Source organism: Podarcis muralis, chromosome 13 (assembly GCF_964188315.1).
Source record: "Podarcis muralis chromosome 13, rPodMur119.hap1.1, whole genome shotgun sequence".
Lineage (NCBI taxonomy): Eukaryota > Metazoa > Chordata > Lepidosauria > Squamata > Lacertidae > Podarcis > Podarcis muralis.
Window position 1 is genome coordinate 20,935,873 of NC_135667.1, and position 15,074 is coordinate 20,950,946.

General features: G+C 47.3%; 1 protein-coding gene across 2 annotated transcripts; it reads left to right on the top strand.

Annotated features, from left to right (window-relative positions):
* Positions 1–841: 841 nt before the first annotated feature.
* LOC114582128 (calcium-binding protein 5) lies at positions 842–14,361 on the top strand. Of its 2 annotated transcripts, XM_028702921.2 has the most exons (7): positions 842–1,088; positions 4,792–4,913; positions 6,602–6,632; positions 7,667–7,810; positions 9,521–9,630; positions 11,574–11,721; positions 13,945–14,361. In XM_028702921.2, the coding sequence occupies exons 2-7, from the start codon at positions 4,851–4,853 to the stop codon at positions 13,968–13,970; spliced, it is 522 nt and encodes a 173-aa protein (XP_028558754.1). In that variant the 5' UTR covers positions 842–1,088; positions 4,792–4,850; the 3' UTR covers positions 13,971–14,361. The 2 variants fall into 2 exon arrangements, with proteins under 2 accessions (XP_028558754.1, XP_028558752.1); XM_028702919.2 differs by lacking the exon at positions 842–1,088 and having other exon boundaries at positions 4,409–4,913.
* The last annotated feature ends 713 nt before the right edge of the window (positions 14,362–15,074 follow it).

A 15,074-nucleotide genomic window follows, 5' to 3' on the forward strand; every position in this document is an offset into this window, starting at 1 on the left:
TTATTTCAGAAAGTGCGGGTTTGATAGATTCTGCCTTCGATGCGAATTGAATTCCCCCTCCACCCCTAATTCACACCCATTGCCCCCCTGGTTACCTACATCGTATGGAGCAGCCGGAGATCCCCGGAGATGGAGGGGCTGCTTGTGAGGTTGTCTTGAGTGTTGGTGGTGGGGTTAAGAACGCTTGGTCCTGCTATGGACAGGCGGCCCCGGCGTGTAGACTGCATTGCCCAGGGGGTATGGGTCTTTAAGGGGAGGAAAGATACTCTGTTAGGGACACTTGGGAGGGGTTGTTTTGTTTTTGAGATTCCAGTCTTCTGGACCCCTTTCCAACATTCTGAGGAGGGAGCAAAGCTCAGTGCTTTGGTGTGCAGAAAGACCCCGGTTCAATCCCTGGCCTCGCCAGTTTTAAGAAGACTGGTTGCTGGCAACGGGAGAGGCCTTTGCCTGAGAATCTGGAGAGCCACTGCCAGTCAGAGTTGACAATGCTGGGCTACATGGACATATAGCCTGACAAAGTGCAAGGCAGCGTCCTCCCTCCTTAGCATTCCCTGCCGCCCCTCTGTCGTTCATCCTTTCCCCACATCTCTCCCACTGCCCGTCCGCCTTCTGCAGGCCCTTCATCCCCACCAGCCATTCTCCCGCTATGCAAATTACCCCCCCGCCCCATCATCCTCATGCCCCAGGTTCCCAGCTGCCCCCCAACCCAGCTGCCCCTCATCCCGGCACCAGCCTCTCTCTTCCTCTCTCTCGGGTTCTGCAGCGGCTCCTAGCAACCAATGAGGGAGAAGGAAGAAGAACCCACCTGGTTGCCGTGGCAGCCGCGAGGGGAAGCCAAAGGTTCTCAAGGAGAGCAGGGCCCTCAACGTCCCACCATCCCACTTTCTCCTCCCCTTGGGACAGCGATGGCCTGGCCCCTAGCCAGAACGAGGTGTTCTCAGGCGGTAGACCAGGTGTGGGAAGACAGAATGGTAGAATTGTGGAGTTGGAAGGGGCCGCTGGGATCACCCAGCAGTGTTTGTGTCATGCTACCTACACGTCTTCCAAGCCAGCCTACACCCCACAAGTACAGCGCCACCGCCATTGAAGTAAGATTCAACCGACAATTCAGTTGGCTTTTGTCCATGGAGTGGGAAGGAGATGTGAAGGGAGCCTGCCTGGGCCCCTCGATCTTCATCTGAGGCCCGTCTCCTGCTCCCTCCTCTATGGGAGGCTCAGAGGGAGATGGGTCAGTGTGTCTGGCTGTTAACCAGAAGGTTGGTGGTTAAGCCCACTCAGGGATGGCTGTGGGCAGGATTCCTGCACTGGGGTGGGGTGAGCTAAATGACTCGGGGTTCCTTCGAAGTCACCAGTTCTATGATTCTAGGTCCTTTTCAGTTGTGGCCCCTGTCTGTGGAACCCTCTCTCCAGTGGGGTCTGCCTGGCGCCTTCACTGACTCCTTTTTTTATATACATATACAGTGGTTAAGTACTTAATTCATTCCGGAGGTCCATACTTAACCTGAAACTGTGCTTAACCTGAAGCACCACTTTAGCTAATGGGGCCTCCTGCTGCCGCTGCGCTGCCGGAGAACAATTTCTGTTCTCATCCTGAAGCAAAGTTCTTAACCTGAAGCACTACTTCTGGGTTAGCGGAGTCTGTAACCTGAAGCGTATGTAACCTGAGGTACCACTGTGTGTGTGTGTGTGTGTGTGTGTGTGTGTGTGTGTGTGTGTATTTAACATATCATTTTCAACAGTAATTAAACATACTTTTACATCTTATTCAAATTTTTGACTACCATCAATCCTGCTGAAAATTTTCCAATCTAATCTCTAAGTATGCATTTCTTATCTTCCCTATTACATTTCAAACTCATAACCAATATCTCTATCTTTTTCTACCTTGTAACACTTCGTATATTTCTCCTTACAAAACTTCTTGTAGTCCTACTAGCGTAATTTGTTGATTACAGTTGCTCTTCAAATAATTCATATACTTCTTCCAATCTTCTGTAAATCTCTGGTCCCGCAGGTTTCGAATCCTTCCTGTCATTTTGTCCAATTCTGCATAGTCCATTAATTTCGTCTGCCATTCTTCTTTCGTTGGAATTTCTTCTTGTTTCCATTTCTGGGCTAACAATACTCTTGCCGCACTCACTGACTCCTTTTTGGGCCAGGTAAATACTCACCTTCCTCCACAAGCCTTTGATGGACTGAATTGATTTTGTTCTACTGTGGATGTTATGATATGTTTACACAACCCAAGTTGCTCAGAGGTCAGGTCGATCAATATATCATCTCTGCTAAGTGACTAGATTGACCAGAAATATTAGCTAGTTACAGTGCTTCCCCCTGCCCTTAAAAAATGTTTAGGGGTACTCTCATTTTGACTCAAGAAAATCACCATTTTATAGTTCAAATTGGGAAAAATAAATACAATTAATGGGCAAAAGTACAAAGATTCACAAAATGTTTAGGGGCATGCATACCCCTGCGTCCAGGGCCATAGCTAGGGGGTGGTGAGGTGGGGCCCCGCCAGGGGTGCAGGCAATGGGTGTGTGTGTGCAAAAATGGCTAAAAATATGTCCATAAATATAAATATAAATATTGATTATTGCCTCATAAGAAATGGTTTTTAAATAGAGGGTGAATTGAATGGGTGGGAGGGGGAATTGGATGAGAGGCAGAAAGAAGAGCTAATTTGTCTGTGGCTAGGTGGCGAATCGGGACGGTTCTGCCAGGGCGCAAGATCACCCAGCTACAGCTCTGCCTGCATCCCCCCAGGGAAAAAAAGCACTGGCTAGTTATATACTTACAGTTATTATCTTTCTTACTTGGGGTATTAAATTTGCCTCTGCTCCCTACCCACTCCCTGCCCTGAAAAGGTTCCTTCCTTTGTATGGGAGACTGCAAAATGTCTTTTCTAAAAATTATGGCTGCCATCCAGTTCTTGCAGCCAGCACCTGCCTAAAACAACTATCTATCTATCTATCTATCTATCTATCTATCTATCTATCTATCTATCTATCTATCTATCTATCTACCTATCTATCTATCTATCTATCTATCATTAATCTAACAATTAATTTATGAAGAACTGGGGCAGCTCTTTTGCCCGTCCAAAGTTCTTAGTGCAAGTCAATTAATTTAAGAAAATTGCAGGCCTAATTTATTTATTAATTAATGCATCAATTAGAACAGATGGGGGTCATTTGACTCGTATTTCATGCACTAGACAACAGACCGAATTGTGTGGCACACCTGATACCTGACTGGATGCCTCTGCCGCTGCTGCTGCTGCTGCTGCTGTTTAATGAATGCCAGAGTCTGCCGTAGATGAACGGTAACTCTTTTACTGTCCGAAAGTGACTATAGAACATGCCTAACAATCGCACTAATGCAGTCCCTGCATTGCTTCAGTCCCTAGTTCTAGTTTCATTTTCCATGCTGTTCCTTACAAGGCATTGCCTGTCTGGTGAGGGTTATATCTCAGCACAACTCCCACTTGTAGAAATAAACTAAAACAAACACATCAAAACAAGAAGCTCTTTACATTTTAAAAAGACAAATGCTCTTTATTTTCCTATCCACACCCACCAATGCTCTTCATCCACCACACTCCATACCTCTATAAAGATACTTTATCCACCCCCACACAAACACATATTGGGTTCACAACCTTTTTCCCCCTGGTAGAGACAGCTGCTGCATCTTAACCCAGGTACACTACAGGTGAACCTGATCCCGTCTCCCCATCCCAGTGACAGGCAGAACCTGTGCGAAAAGATATCCAAGGAAGTGGGTTGGGAAAGGGGTGGGGGGTCCCCCTGAACCCACCCGAAGCACTCTAGCTCTAACTGTATAAAATAACATGGCTGCCCTAAAGAACCCGCTGCACTATAATTACACAGAAATCTAGTCTCTCTCTCTCTCTCTCTCTCTCTCTCTCTCTCTCTCTCTCTCTCTCTCTCTCTGTGTGTGTGTGTGTGTGTGTGTGTGTGTGTGTGTGTGTAATACCTTTAAGGCACATCACCCCTCCCCAAGGAATCCAGGAACTGTAGTTGTTTAAAGGGAATTGTTGCTCTGTGGGGTGTAAACTACTGCCCCCAGGATTCTTGGGGGGGGGGGAAGCAATGTGCTTCAAAGCATGGCATGCTGGCAGCCTCACTCATTGGCCCTTGGGGTGCCTCCAGACTCTCAGTTTTCTGTGGGAGGGATCCAAGCGCTTACAGTACTGGGAAATTTAGGTTTGTGCAATTGAAGTGGATTAAAGCGCTCTGGTGCCTTAGAGCAACAAATCCACTTTTGCAGTTAGGAAAGTGACAGGAAAATGAATGGCAAAGTCTAATATGAATGGCTGATTAATAGGAAGACATATAAACACACTGTGAGCAAATCAGGGTGAATGTAATATAGATCAGAACAAATAAACAAATAAATCGACCATCAGGAGGAGTCTCAAGTGTCCCAGAATGACCCAGCAAGAGTTCTGGATCAAATCTGCCACTAAATCCCACTCCCTCTTTCCCAGACAGCCGCAGCAGAACCCTGCACCCCATCCCATTACTCTCTGGACCCTTCTGGCTCCTCTGCCCAGCCTGAGGAGTCCTGGCTGCCAGCTCTTACCATGCGGCAGATGTTAATCTGGGGAGGGGAGGAGGGATTTATTTTGCAGATACCACAGCCAGGAGCAGAACAAAAAGGCCTGGACAGCGGGGGTGAGGATCAGAAGTGAGGGGGGAGAGATAATCCCCTTTCCCCTCTATAAAACATCCTCATCCATAAGAGCCATCTCTTCTTCTGCTAAAGGGGACAAGGCGTCAGAAGGACCGTACGGAGGGTGACCAGGACACGCAGCACTCAGCGCCATGCAGAACACCCTGGGACCAGCCTGCATCTTCCTGCGCAAGGGGATTGCTGAGAAACAGGGGGTATGGCCATTGCGGGGGGGGGGGACTGGGCAAGAGGGCACAGCAGCCCAGGTGGGCAGGGCAAACGGTCTGGAACGGTCAGCCAAGGCAAGGGCTGAGTTTCCATTTTCCTCTGCAAGGGAAATTAACCAAAAGTGGGGCCCGGTGGGATGAGGAGCCCCAAGGATTCCAGACTCAGCTCCACAAAGGCAGCTTGCAGTTTATGGTGTTCTGGAGGATCCAGGTCCCCGGAGGAGAAGTCTAGTGCGTTGGAGAAGCAAGAGGGAGATGGAATTCTATGGGCTTGATTTAACTTCTAGAGTGTTGGTTTGAAAGAGGCAACGCGTCTTGCATGCTGCCATCTCTCGTTCCCCTTTTGCCTCTGGCAGGCAGGGTTTTCTTATTTTTTTCCTTTTTATTAGATGGTTTCCAAAACATGCCCCAACTTTTCAGTCAAAATGACATGATGGGAAATGTATGCGTGTCCTGTGGGAGTACCCTTCTCACAACCTATTCTCTGTCACCACCACAGCCAAATAGATAACCTGGCTGGGTCTCTGAATGCTGGGAAAGTATGCCAGAGAAAGGCAGTCGGGGGCTAAGCTGGCCTCAGGGGCGTTGGGTAGGAACTAAAACACTCGGTGCACAGGGCCACGGGGGCACAAATTAACTGCCGGGCAAATTAAAATGGTTGGGGGTGTCTGAGGCTGTCGCTGGCACTGTCGGGTGCAGCACACCCAGTCATCTTGTGAGCAAACTTTTGTTTTTAAAAGGTTATAATAGGGAAGGCGCAGGAGACTGGGGGCGGGGAGTCTAAGGCAAAATAACTGGGACTGGGTCCTGTGAACCATCTCTTAATTCCCTCCCCCTTAGTATGAATTATCTGTCCTGTCCTACCCCAGGCTCAGTAGTGGAGCAGATTATGATATCTTGGTGTGCTGCAGCCCTAACATGCATTTAAAGCGTACCTTCCCCCAAACCTGAGAACTGTAGTTTACCTCTGACAGAGCCCAGTACCCTTAATAAACAACAGCTCCCGGGATTCCTTACGGGGAGGGAAATGTACTTTAACTATATGGTGTGTACGCATCTCTAGTGATCCTCAAGGCCCTCAGCTGCTGCCAGCTCATGGACTCACCCTCGGTTGTACTTGCTTGAAGTTTCGGGGATGGGTCTCTGTGAATCAGAAAGCACAGTGAGATGGTCTCAGCCTTTCTCTTTCTCTCCAAACATCTGCAGCTACATGGTTGCTCCTCCACGGGCTCTGCACCTCCTGGGTTTTGTCACTGAGTTTTGGGATTGTGTAGGGTTTCTCTCTCCCTGCCGCCCCACTTCTCCGTCCCTCCATCTCACTGTGATCACTGGCTCTGTCATTCTGGGCAGCGTTCCAGTTCATTGCTGGATCCACTTTGTCCTTCTGTGTGCCTGTAAATATTGAGCTGTCAACTCAACGGGAGCATTGCTGTGTTTTTGACAGCGCGATGCAATTATTTCGATTGGCCTTAGGGAAGAGGAGCCTTTGTTTGGGCGTCGGGAAGGGTTGGGTGGAGAGACTAGTTTCGCAGTAGGGCTTTGGGGGACTTGTTTTCTACAGTTCGGGGGGAAGGAGTAGTTTCTTGTGAGGTTGAGGACTGTGAACCAAGACTTCTTCATTTCCTCCCTTCCTATGTGCCTGTATCACTATGGATGACTTTACATCTGCCTTACAGGAGCGGGAACTGGGAGCAGATGAAATCGAAGGTAAGTAGGATGGGCATTTGTGATACTTTTGAGCAGCAGCTTTGGGGTTTTTTAAAAAATTGTTCTGGGAAATTCTGAGTTGCTTTGGAAGATTATGAGGGATTCTTTGATGGGAAGATCAGTAACGTTTGAGCTTCCCATAAAAAGAGTTTCCCAACCATGACTGACCTTCCTCTGGTGTTTAATATAAACATGGATGAGGGAGAAATTCAATCCAGTTTGCATTTAAAGGCAAACCTACATAATTTGCACTTTCCGCAGCAACAAGCAAACCGAAACACAGCCTTCCTTTATAAGTCACACGTCTCTGAATTTTGCAGTGTAGTTCCCCAGCTAAATAATGTTTACAAAAATATTTTAGGGTAAAGTATGCATAAAAATGTATATATTGGTGAAAATGACATATATCATGGGAAATCGCTTTGCAGAAATGTCTATGTTGACCCACATTTCATTAAAACTGTGTATATCACGTGAAATTCACACTTGAAATTACTTGAATTTCACACTAAAATGCTGGTGAATTTTCTCGAGGTCCTTTTAAAAGCACAAAATGGCAAACTGATGAGAAAAGGGAGAGAACTGTTTGGAAAAATAAAAAACTGGGGGAAAGTGAAATGGACAGATGCGCCCATCCCTAGCCATAGGGGATATTGATTGCACACCCAGTTCATGTGGAATGATGGTGAGGCCTTAAGAAAGGGATGAGGAACCTACGGCCCTCCATCTTATTACTGGAAAACAGCTCTCATCAGCCCCAGCCAGCATGACCAATGGTCAGGGACGATGGGAGCTGTAGTCCAGCAATATGTAGAGGGCCACGGCTTCTATACCCTTGCCTTAAAGCATACCCAGAATCTTCTAGAACATGTTGGAACTCCACAGCAGGTGCTAGAGGGTTCCTCAGCAGGCCTTCCAGAGGAAGTGTTCCCTGAGGTAAAAACCTGGAAAACCAATGACACAGAGGTTTTCTTTACTCGGTTATTATTGCTACCCTTGCTGCTACTCTTGCTGCTCCCGTTTTGCAAAAACAGAGCTCCGTGAGGCCTTCGATGAGTTTGACAAGGACAAGGATGGCTATATCAGCTGCAAAGATTTGGGCAACCTCATGAGGACAATGGGGTACATGCCGACTGAGATGGAGCTTATCGAACTGTCGCAGCAGATCAACATGAATCGTAAGTGCCTGGTCTCCGAGGACTGGGTTGAATATTTCAATAAAGAATGGTGCTGGACTGAAGATACAAGGCAGCCTTCCTCAGCTAGCAGCCCTCCAAAAGTCTTGGACTACAACTCCCATAATCTCTTACCATGAACAATACTAAGCAAGGGCTGCTGGGAATTGTAGCCCAAAGCGTATTGAAGACCTCAGGTTGGGGAAGGCTGACGATGGGAAGGAGTCCTGGTATCACTACCTGGGTCTCCAATGGGTGTTGGCTCTAACATAAAGGATGGCCACTGTCAGCTTGCCTGGGATTCAACCAGCCCTTGACTTCTCTGCCATTTCAGAGGGGAAAGAGGTTTGTGTGGAGCCGGTGGTAGGCAGCAGTGAGGCAGCTTCCTGTGTGATGCAGTGGCTGGACTTCAGGCTCACCCACAATTCTGCTTGTCCCGTGCCTAGAAAGCACAGGCCCAAAAGTCCCCCCCTCTCCCCCCAGGCCTCCAACCAACTTTGGGAAAAGACAATCCCACAGGATGGAAAACGACAACAACACCACCACAGTAAATAGATATTATTCATAGCTAGAATGATTCTGGAGTATACACCATATTTTTCGCTCTAGAAGACGCACCAGACCATAAGACGCACCTAGTTTTTAGAGGATGAAAACAAGAAAAAAAAGATTCCGAATCAAAAGTTGTTGAAGAGGCTTTGCGCGGCTATCCCTGAAGCCAGAACAGCAAGAGTGATTGCTGCGCGGCAGTCCCTCTTGTTGTTCTGGCTTCAGGGATAGCTGCGCAGCCTGCATTTGCTCAATAAGACGCGCACACATTTCCCCTTGCTTTTTAGGAGGGAAAAGTGCGTCTTATAGAGCGAACAATACAGTATGTTAAATACTCTGAATAATGGTTATATACACAATTGGCAGACAGGGAACTGAAAATATCTCTCTTTTATCTTTCTCTTCTTTCTTGCCCCCCCCCCCCTATTTTTTCTTTCTTTTTGATTGGGTTTCTTGTGTGATGTCTGATTTCTGGTGGCTCTCCAGTAGCATTAACTAGATGTATGTCTTAATTAATATTAATTAATACATATATATATATAATACATACACACACACACACACACGATAAATGAAGATACATACAAGGAGCTGACATGTATGAGAGGCAGGTCAAAGTGGCTTTTCTCAGGGTGAGAGACTGAGGAAGGAGAAGCTCTCCCTGCTGGGAGGATTCAACTCTCCATATGTGTGAAGCTTAAGGTAAAATGTTGAGTGAGGGTTCTATTTATAATTTTGTGTTTTATGAGGATCATATGATGATTCTATGAGGATTATTATTAATGTATCTTACTTTCTTTTTCTCTTTAGTTCCCTCCCCCCCATTTGAGATATCTATCTATCTATCTATCTATCTATCTATCTATCTATCATCTATCTAATCTCTTTAGTTTAGTTTGAATTTTTTTGTATATTAGCTTGTAAAGCACATGACTTCCCCCAAAGAATTCTGGGAACAGTAGTCCACCCCTCACAGAGCTACAATCCCCAGCACCCTTAGCAAACTACATTCCCAGGATTCCTAGGGGAAAACCATCCGCTTTAAACGTATGCTGTATATGCAGCCCCAAACCGGCTGCTGATCAGGGATATGTAAGGAAACTTGAAGGGAAAACCAAGATATCTGAGTCTTCTAAGAAATTAACCTGACTGTGGTCACTGCAGTTGGAGGGCGCGTGGATTTCGAGGACTTTGTGGAGATGATGACCCCAAAGCTGCTGGCAGAGACGGCGGGCATGATTGGACTTCAGGAAATGAGGGATGCCTTCAAGGAGGTAAGATGGGCTGGGGTTGGACAGGACTTTGGAGTTCTTTCTCTCAGCCTTGTTTCTTGTTCTCAGGGGTGGGGCAGAAATCTGATTCCGTTCTCATTCAAAGGCAAATCTAACAAATCTACCACGCTTTCTGCAGCAATACACAAACAGCCATCCCTTAAGAACCCGCACTTCCCCGAATTAGCGTTAAAAATGCATTTGTCAGTGGAAATGAAATATGAAAGTGCATTCTGTTTGGGAAAATGGATTTGCAAAAATGTGTATGTTGGGCAAAATTACATTGGTAAATGTGCACATTAGAAGAAATTCATACTAAAATGCTGGTGAATTTTCACGACGACTTAATTCCCAGCTCCACAATCTGATACGGAAATGTGGAGAAGTGGTTAAGACTAGAAAAACAGATTCACTTATCCCAGCTTGTCATATGTCCCCTTTCCCTCCCAGAAAATTGAACACCTCTCATTCCCCAACTAGACAACATTGATCCCCACCCACCCTAAAAGCTGGGGATGGGACATAGCACTCCCCATGACTATCCCTTCTCTGCCAACCTTGCTAGTTCCATAAAAAAATAAGAGAAGAAAGAGGAAGAAACTTCCTGGATCAGACCAAAGGTCTAGACAATCTCTCTTACTTCACAGAAGTCCTCTGCTGGAAGCACTGTGAGGGGAACAGTGCTCTATTTAAAGGGTTCCTTTATTTGAAGGACTGTCTGGTCCACGTCTGATTTAAGGGAGAGAAAGACCCTTTAATTTGCTCATCAACAGTTGGCATCTGGAAGCAGATAAGACAGGCACACAAGTTACCTGGTCACATACATCATGAGGTGTACTGTATTTGTATTTAAATAATTATTATTTATCAATTTGCTTTTATACATATGTTACCACACCGGAATTTTACTCACAGCTGTGTCCGCTTTTTTTGGTGGTCCATAAGTGGCCACTCTCATCTAATTCAGCATTCTACTTACGAGGTTCTTCTTTTTTTCAGTTCTCATGAGAATCCATCAACCTTTTGGTGCAAATCCTTTTGGTACACTTCCCTTTTTTTTTTTTGGACAGCACTAATATTTCACTAATATTTATATTTCCTTAATGCATTTTTCCTCCATTATTTTTCACTGACATGTGCTTCTCTATGCACACTTTAAGGGACGCGGGTGGCGCTGTGGGTTAAACCACAGAGCCTAGGACTTGCCGATCAGAAGGTTGGTGGTTCGAATCCCCGCAATGGGGTGAGCTCCCGTTGCTGGGTCCCTGCTCCTGCCAACCTAGCAGTTTGAAAGCACGTCAAAGTGCAAGTAGATAAATAGGTACCGCTCCGGTGGGAAGGTAAACGGCCTTTCCGTGCGCTGCTCTGGTTCGCCAGAAGCGGCTTAGTCATGCTGGCCACATGACCCGGAAGCTGTACGCCGGCTCCCTCGGCCAATAAAGCAAGATGAGCGCCGCAACCCCAGAGTCGGCCACGACTGGACCTAATGGTCAGGAGTCCCTTTACCTTTACCTATGCACACTTTACCCTCGTATGTGCATTTTGGCACAATTTCTTGGCTGGAGCGCGGCATTGCAAAATTTGGGGAAATGCGACTTTTGTAAAGGATGGTTGCGTTTTGGTTTCCTTATTTTTTTGGCATGCGTGAATGACACCAGTTCACCTTTTAAATGCAAACTGAATTGGATTTCTCTCCTATCATTAATCCTGATGAAAAGACATTGATAGATCCTATTTCCGTTAGCTTTAAAATGGGATCAGGTTAACTGGCCGCCACTGCATCTTGTGGCAATGAGTTCCATATGCTAACGAACCACTGCACTAAGAGGTACTTCCTCTCTTCTGTCCTGCATCTTGTGCCATTAAGCTTCGCCCTCTTGCTCCTGTTCAGATTAAGCATGCTGACTCTCACCGCAACTAACTACCATGCCTCTCCCTGTTTCCAGTTTGACACCAACGGGGATGGCGAGATCACTCTGGATGAGTTGTACCAGGCCATGCAGAGGCTGATGGGCGAGCGGCTGACGTCCCGGGAGATTGCTGATGTGGTGAAGGAAGCCGACGTCAATGGAGACGGGACGGTGGATTTTGAGGGTGAGATGCAATCGGGGAATATAGGATTGATGGAAAGAGATTATAGGCTTATCGGGATACAAGGTGAGAGGTTAAAAGCTTTAAAGGTCTGGGGAGATGGGATTTAGGAGCACAGGCTGAAAAGATATAGGCTTAAATGGGCTTGGATAATAGGGTTAGAGAGTTATTGGATTGCTCCAATTGCATGGAGGTGGTAGCACACAGCCCACCTGTCAAAACGGGCTGGTGGTGCTGGGGAAACCAGGAGCTGGACCACCCAGCCTCCCTGCTCCACCTGCCCTGTTTTTGGATTGCAACCCCATTGGCAGGGTGGTTGTGGTACTAATTTAATGAGCAGGCACTAGATAACAGAGTGTGGGAGTTGTCGCAACACACCAGGCAAGACTTAATGACCCTGAATGCTATGTTCTTCCTCCACTGTCGGAGGCAGTAATGCTTCTGGAGGGACGCAGGTGGCGCTGTGGTCTAAACCACTGATCCTCTTGGGCTTGCTGATCAGAAGGTTGGTGGTTCGAATCCCCACAATGGGATCTGCTCCCATCGCTCTGTCTCAGCTCCTGCCAACCTAGCAGTTCGAAAGCACACAAGTGCAAGTAGATAATTAGGTACCACTGCGGCAGGAAGGTAAACGGCGTTTTCATGCGCTCTGGTTTCCGTCATGGTGTTCTGTTGTACCAGAAGTGGTTTAGTCATGCTAGCCACATGACCCAGAAAGCTGTCTGTGGACCAATGCCGGCTCCCTCAGCCTGAAAGTGAGATGAGTGCCGCAACCCTATAGTCGACTTTGACTGGACTTAGCCGTTGAGGGGTCCTTTTACCTTTACCTTTAATGCTTCTGGATTCCATTCTGGGAGAGTGCTGTTGAGCTCAGGTTCTGTTTGTGGCCTTCCCATAGGTTGACCCCTGAGAATAGGATGCTGGACTAAGCGAACCACTGGCTTGATCCAGCGGCCTCCTCCTTACAACTTAGGTAACGGGACCTAGGTCATTTCAGAATACAGATTCTGGGGATATTTCAGGCTACTATGACAGCACAACCAACTTCCAGCACAAGTAACCTAAATGATGCAGGTGAAGCAGCAAATGTAAAAGCAGAATTTCCCCAGGTGACAGAACTGACTTATCTTGTTGCACAGTTTGGATTGCACTGGAAACTCATTTGTTTAAGACTGCTCACTGCCAGCCAAAAAGGGCACAATAGCCAGCCTTTAGCAAGCATAGGAGCATGCCTTATACCAAAGCCATACTATTTGTCCATCCAGGCCAATATTGCCTACCCCAGCAGGCAAACACTCTGTAGGGTCTCAGGCCAGGGCTGCCCCCGTCTTGTGCTCCCTCATCCTTCTTCATTTCATTTATTTAACAAAATTTGCGTACAGCTCCATGTTAATGGAACATCTAAGCCGTTTACAAAATGCAGCAACATTTTGTAGAATCATAGAATTGTAGAGCTGGAAGGGACCCCCATGTCATCTAGTCCAATGATTTGAATTATTGATAGAAGGTAGTTAAAAACAGATATTTTGAGAACTTTAAAAAGATAATTAAATTCAGCGCTAGACAAAACAGAACATTAAGCAAATAACGATACACCCAAAATAGTTGAATAATATCATAATAATATGCATGTCCAGCACAGGTTTATCGTCTTACTAAACTGAAATAACTACAAATAGCAGCAGTAAAAACATCAATAATATGTGAATAAAAACTCATTGGTAAAAATATCAAAGGCCTGTCTGACTAATGCAAGTTTTGAAAGACAAGAGAGCAAGAATGACTGCAGCTGACCTTCCATGAGCAAGTAGTGCCACAGGGCAGGGCCTGCGCCACTAAACCCTGGTAAATGTTGGCCAAATCCTGGGGGCATGGAGGACCACCAAGAGTGCCCATCCGAAAGTTTCAGTGATCAAAGTGGAGAGAATGGAATCTGGGTGTCCTTAAAGTTGTTCAGGACTTTGTGAATTAACACAAAAGACCTGAACCTGGCCCAGTAGCAAATTGGCAACCAGGGCATCATTATTTTACACGTGAATTACACATTTATCTCCAAGGAGCAGGCGGTGGCCTTCACAGCCATTTATCTCCCTTTGGGTAAGCACAACAGCCCTGTGAGGTAGGTCAGGACGAGGGAGCACTCAGCAGTCTTCGTAGATTTGAAGCCAGGTCTCTGGGGCCTCGCTCCCCAGCCGCACTGATGTGTTTCTTACGTTTGCCTTACAGAGTTTGTGAGGATGATGTCACGCTGATGGAGTCGCCCTCCCCTCTCTGGTTCCAACGAATATGTGAATGTATGGAGTTCAACATCAAATCCCAGTGTGAACTGGGAGGGGAGGTCAAACCTCTGTTTGCACAAGAGACTGAGCAGGGCAAGGGGTGGGTTGGCAGGCGGGCGTTCTTGGATCGTCTCCCTAAGAGGAGGGCAAGCATCCCACTTGGCAAAGTCCAATCCCTGCAGGAATCCCTTATTACCGGGCAGCTGCATTCATCAAATCTATCCCACAACTGGTCCAACCAGCTCGGTTGATCCCTCTCAAACACACCCCGGAAGGTCGCTTCCCAGTGCAACGCCCTGCCTTACCTCTCCCTCCCCTCCAGCAATCATGTACAATAAAGACTTCCTGGTATAGGATCGCTCAGGATCTGCGTGGGGGTGGCTTTTTTTGTGGCACATCGACTGGAGCCGCCCGCTGCTGCCGGCACCCACAGAGGTCAGAATAACACCCTGGCAGCTCCACGTCTGGCCCTGCCAAAAGCGGCTTATCTGCTTTAATCGCTGCTCAGAAGGGCAGCATATGGGGCAGGAATAAACAGATTAAAGAGGAAGCAGGGACCCTCCTGCGTAGGAAGGCCAGAGGTTTTCAGAAGCGGGACTTTGGTGAAGCGGGACACTTGGGTTTGATCACCGTGTGGGCGGGGAGCACCGAGGGTCTAGCTGGGCACAGGATGAGGGAGTAGAAGAGCTCAGACTCCTGGCTCTTTGGCTATCAGAGCCCCTACAAAGAATTGCAGCTCCAGGACTGTTTGCTTCCTCCTAATGAGCCTTTGCAGATTAAAAGTCATGGGGCCCGAAACAGCTGCTGCACTTCCACCTCTCCATTCCCCTAATCACAGTGGCAGGGAGGGTGGCAGAGGAAGAAGCGGAGCAGCGGGCAAACCCTCAAGAATGTGCCAAGGTCACTCCGGGGCAAACAGATTTAGCTCTGCCCCTGTCTCTTGGTCCTCAGGGCTGCTACCCCTTTTAGCCCAGCCGCAAGACCACTCTGGGACGGTGCTGCAGTTACGGGGAAGCAAGTGGGGGGAGCTCTCTTAATAAAACCTACAAGGCCCATCCCAACCCCTCCCGATTTAGG

Coding starts and splice junctions, on each gene's coding strand:
- LOC114582128 (XM_028702921.2), top strand. CDS start 4,851: ATGCAGAACACCCTGGGACCAGCCTGCATCTTCCTGCGCAAGGGGATT. Junction 4,914..6,601: donor GGATTGCTGAGAAACAGGGG/GTATGGCCATTG, acceptor TCTGCCTTACAG/GAGCGGGAACTGGGAGCAGA. Junction 7,811..9,520: donor GCAGCAGATCAACATGAATC/GTAAGTGCCTGG, acceptor TGGTCACTGCAG/TTGGAGGGCGCGTGGATTTC.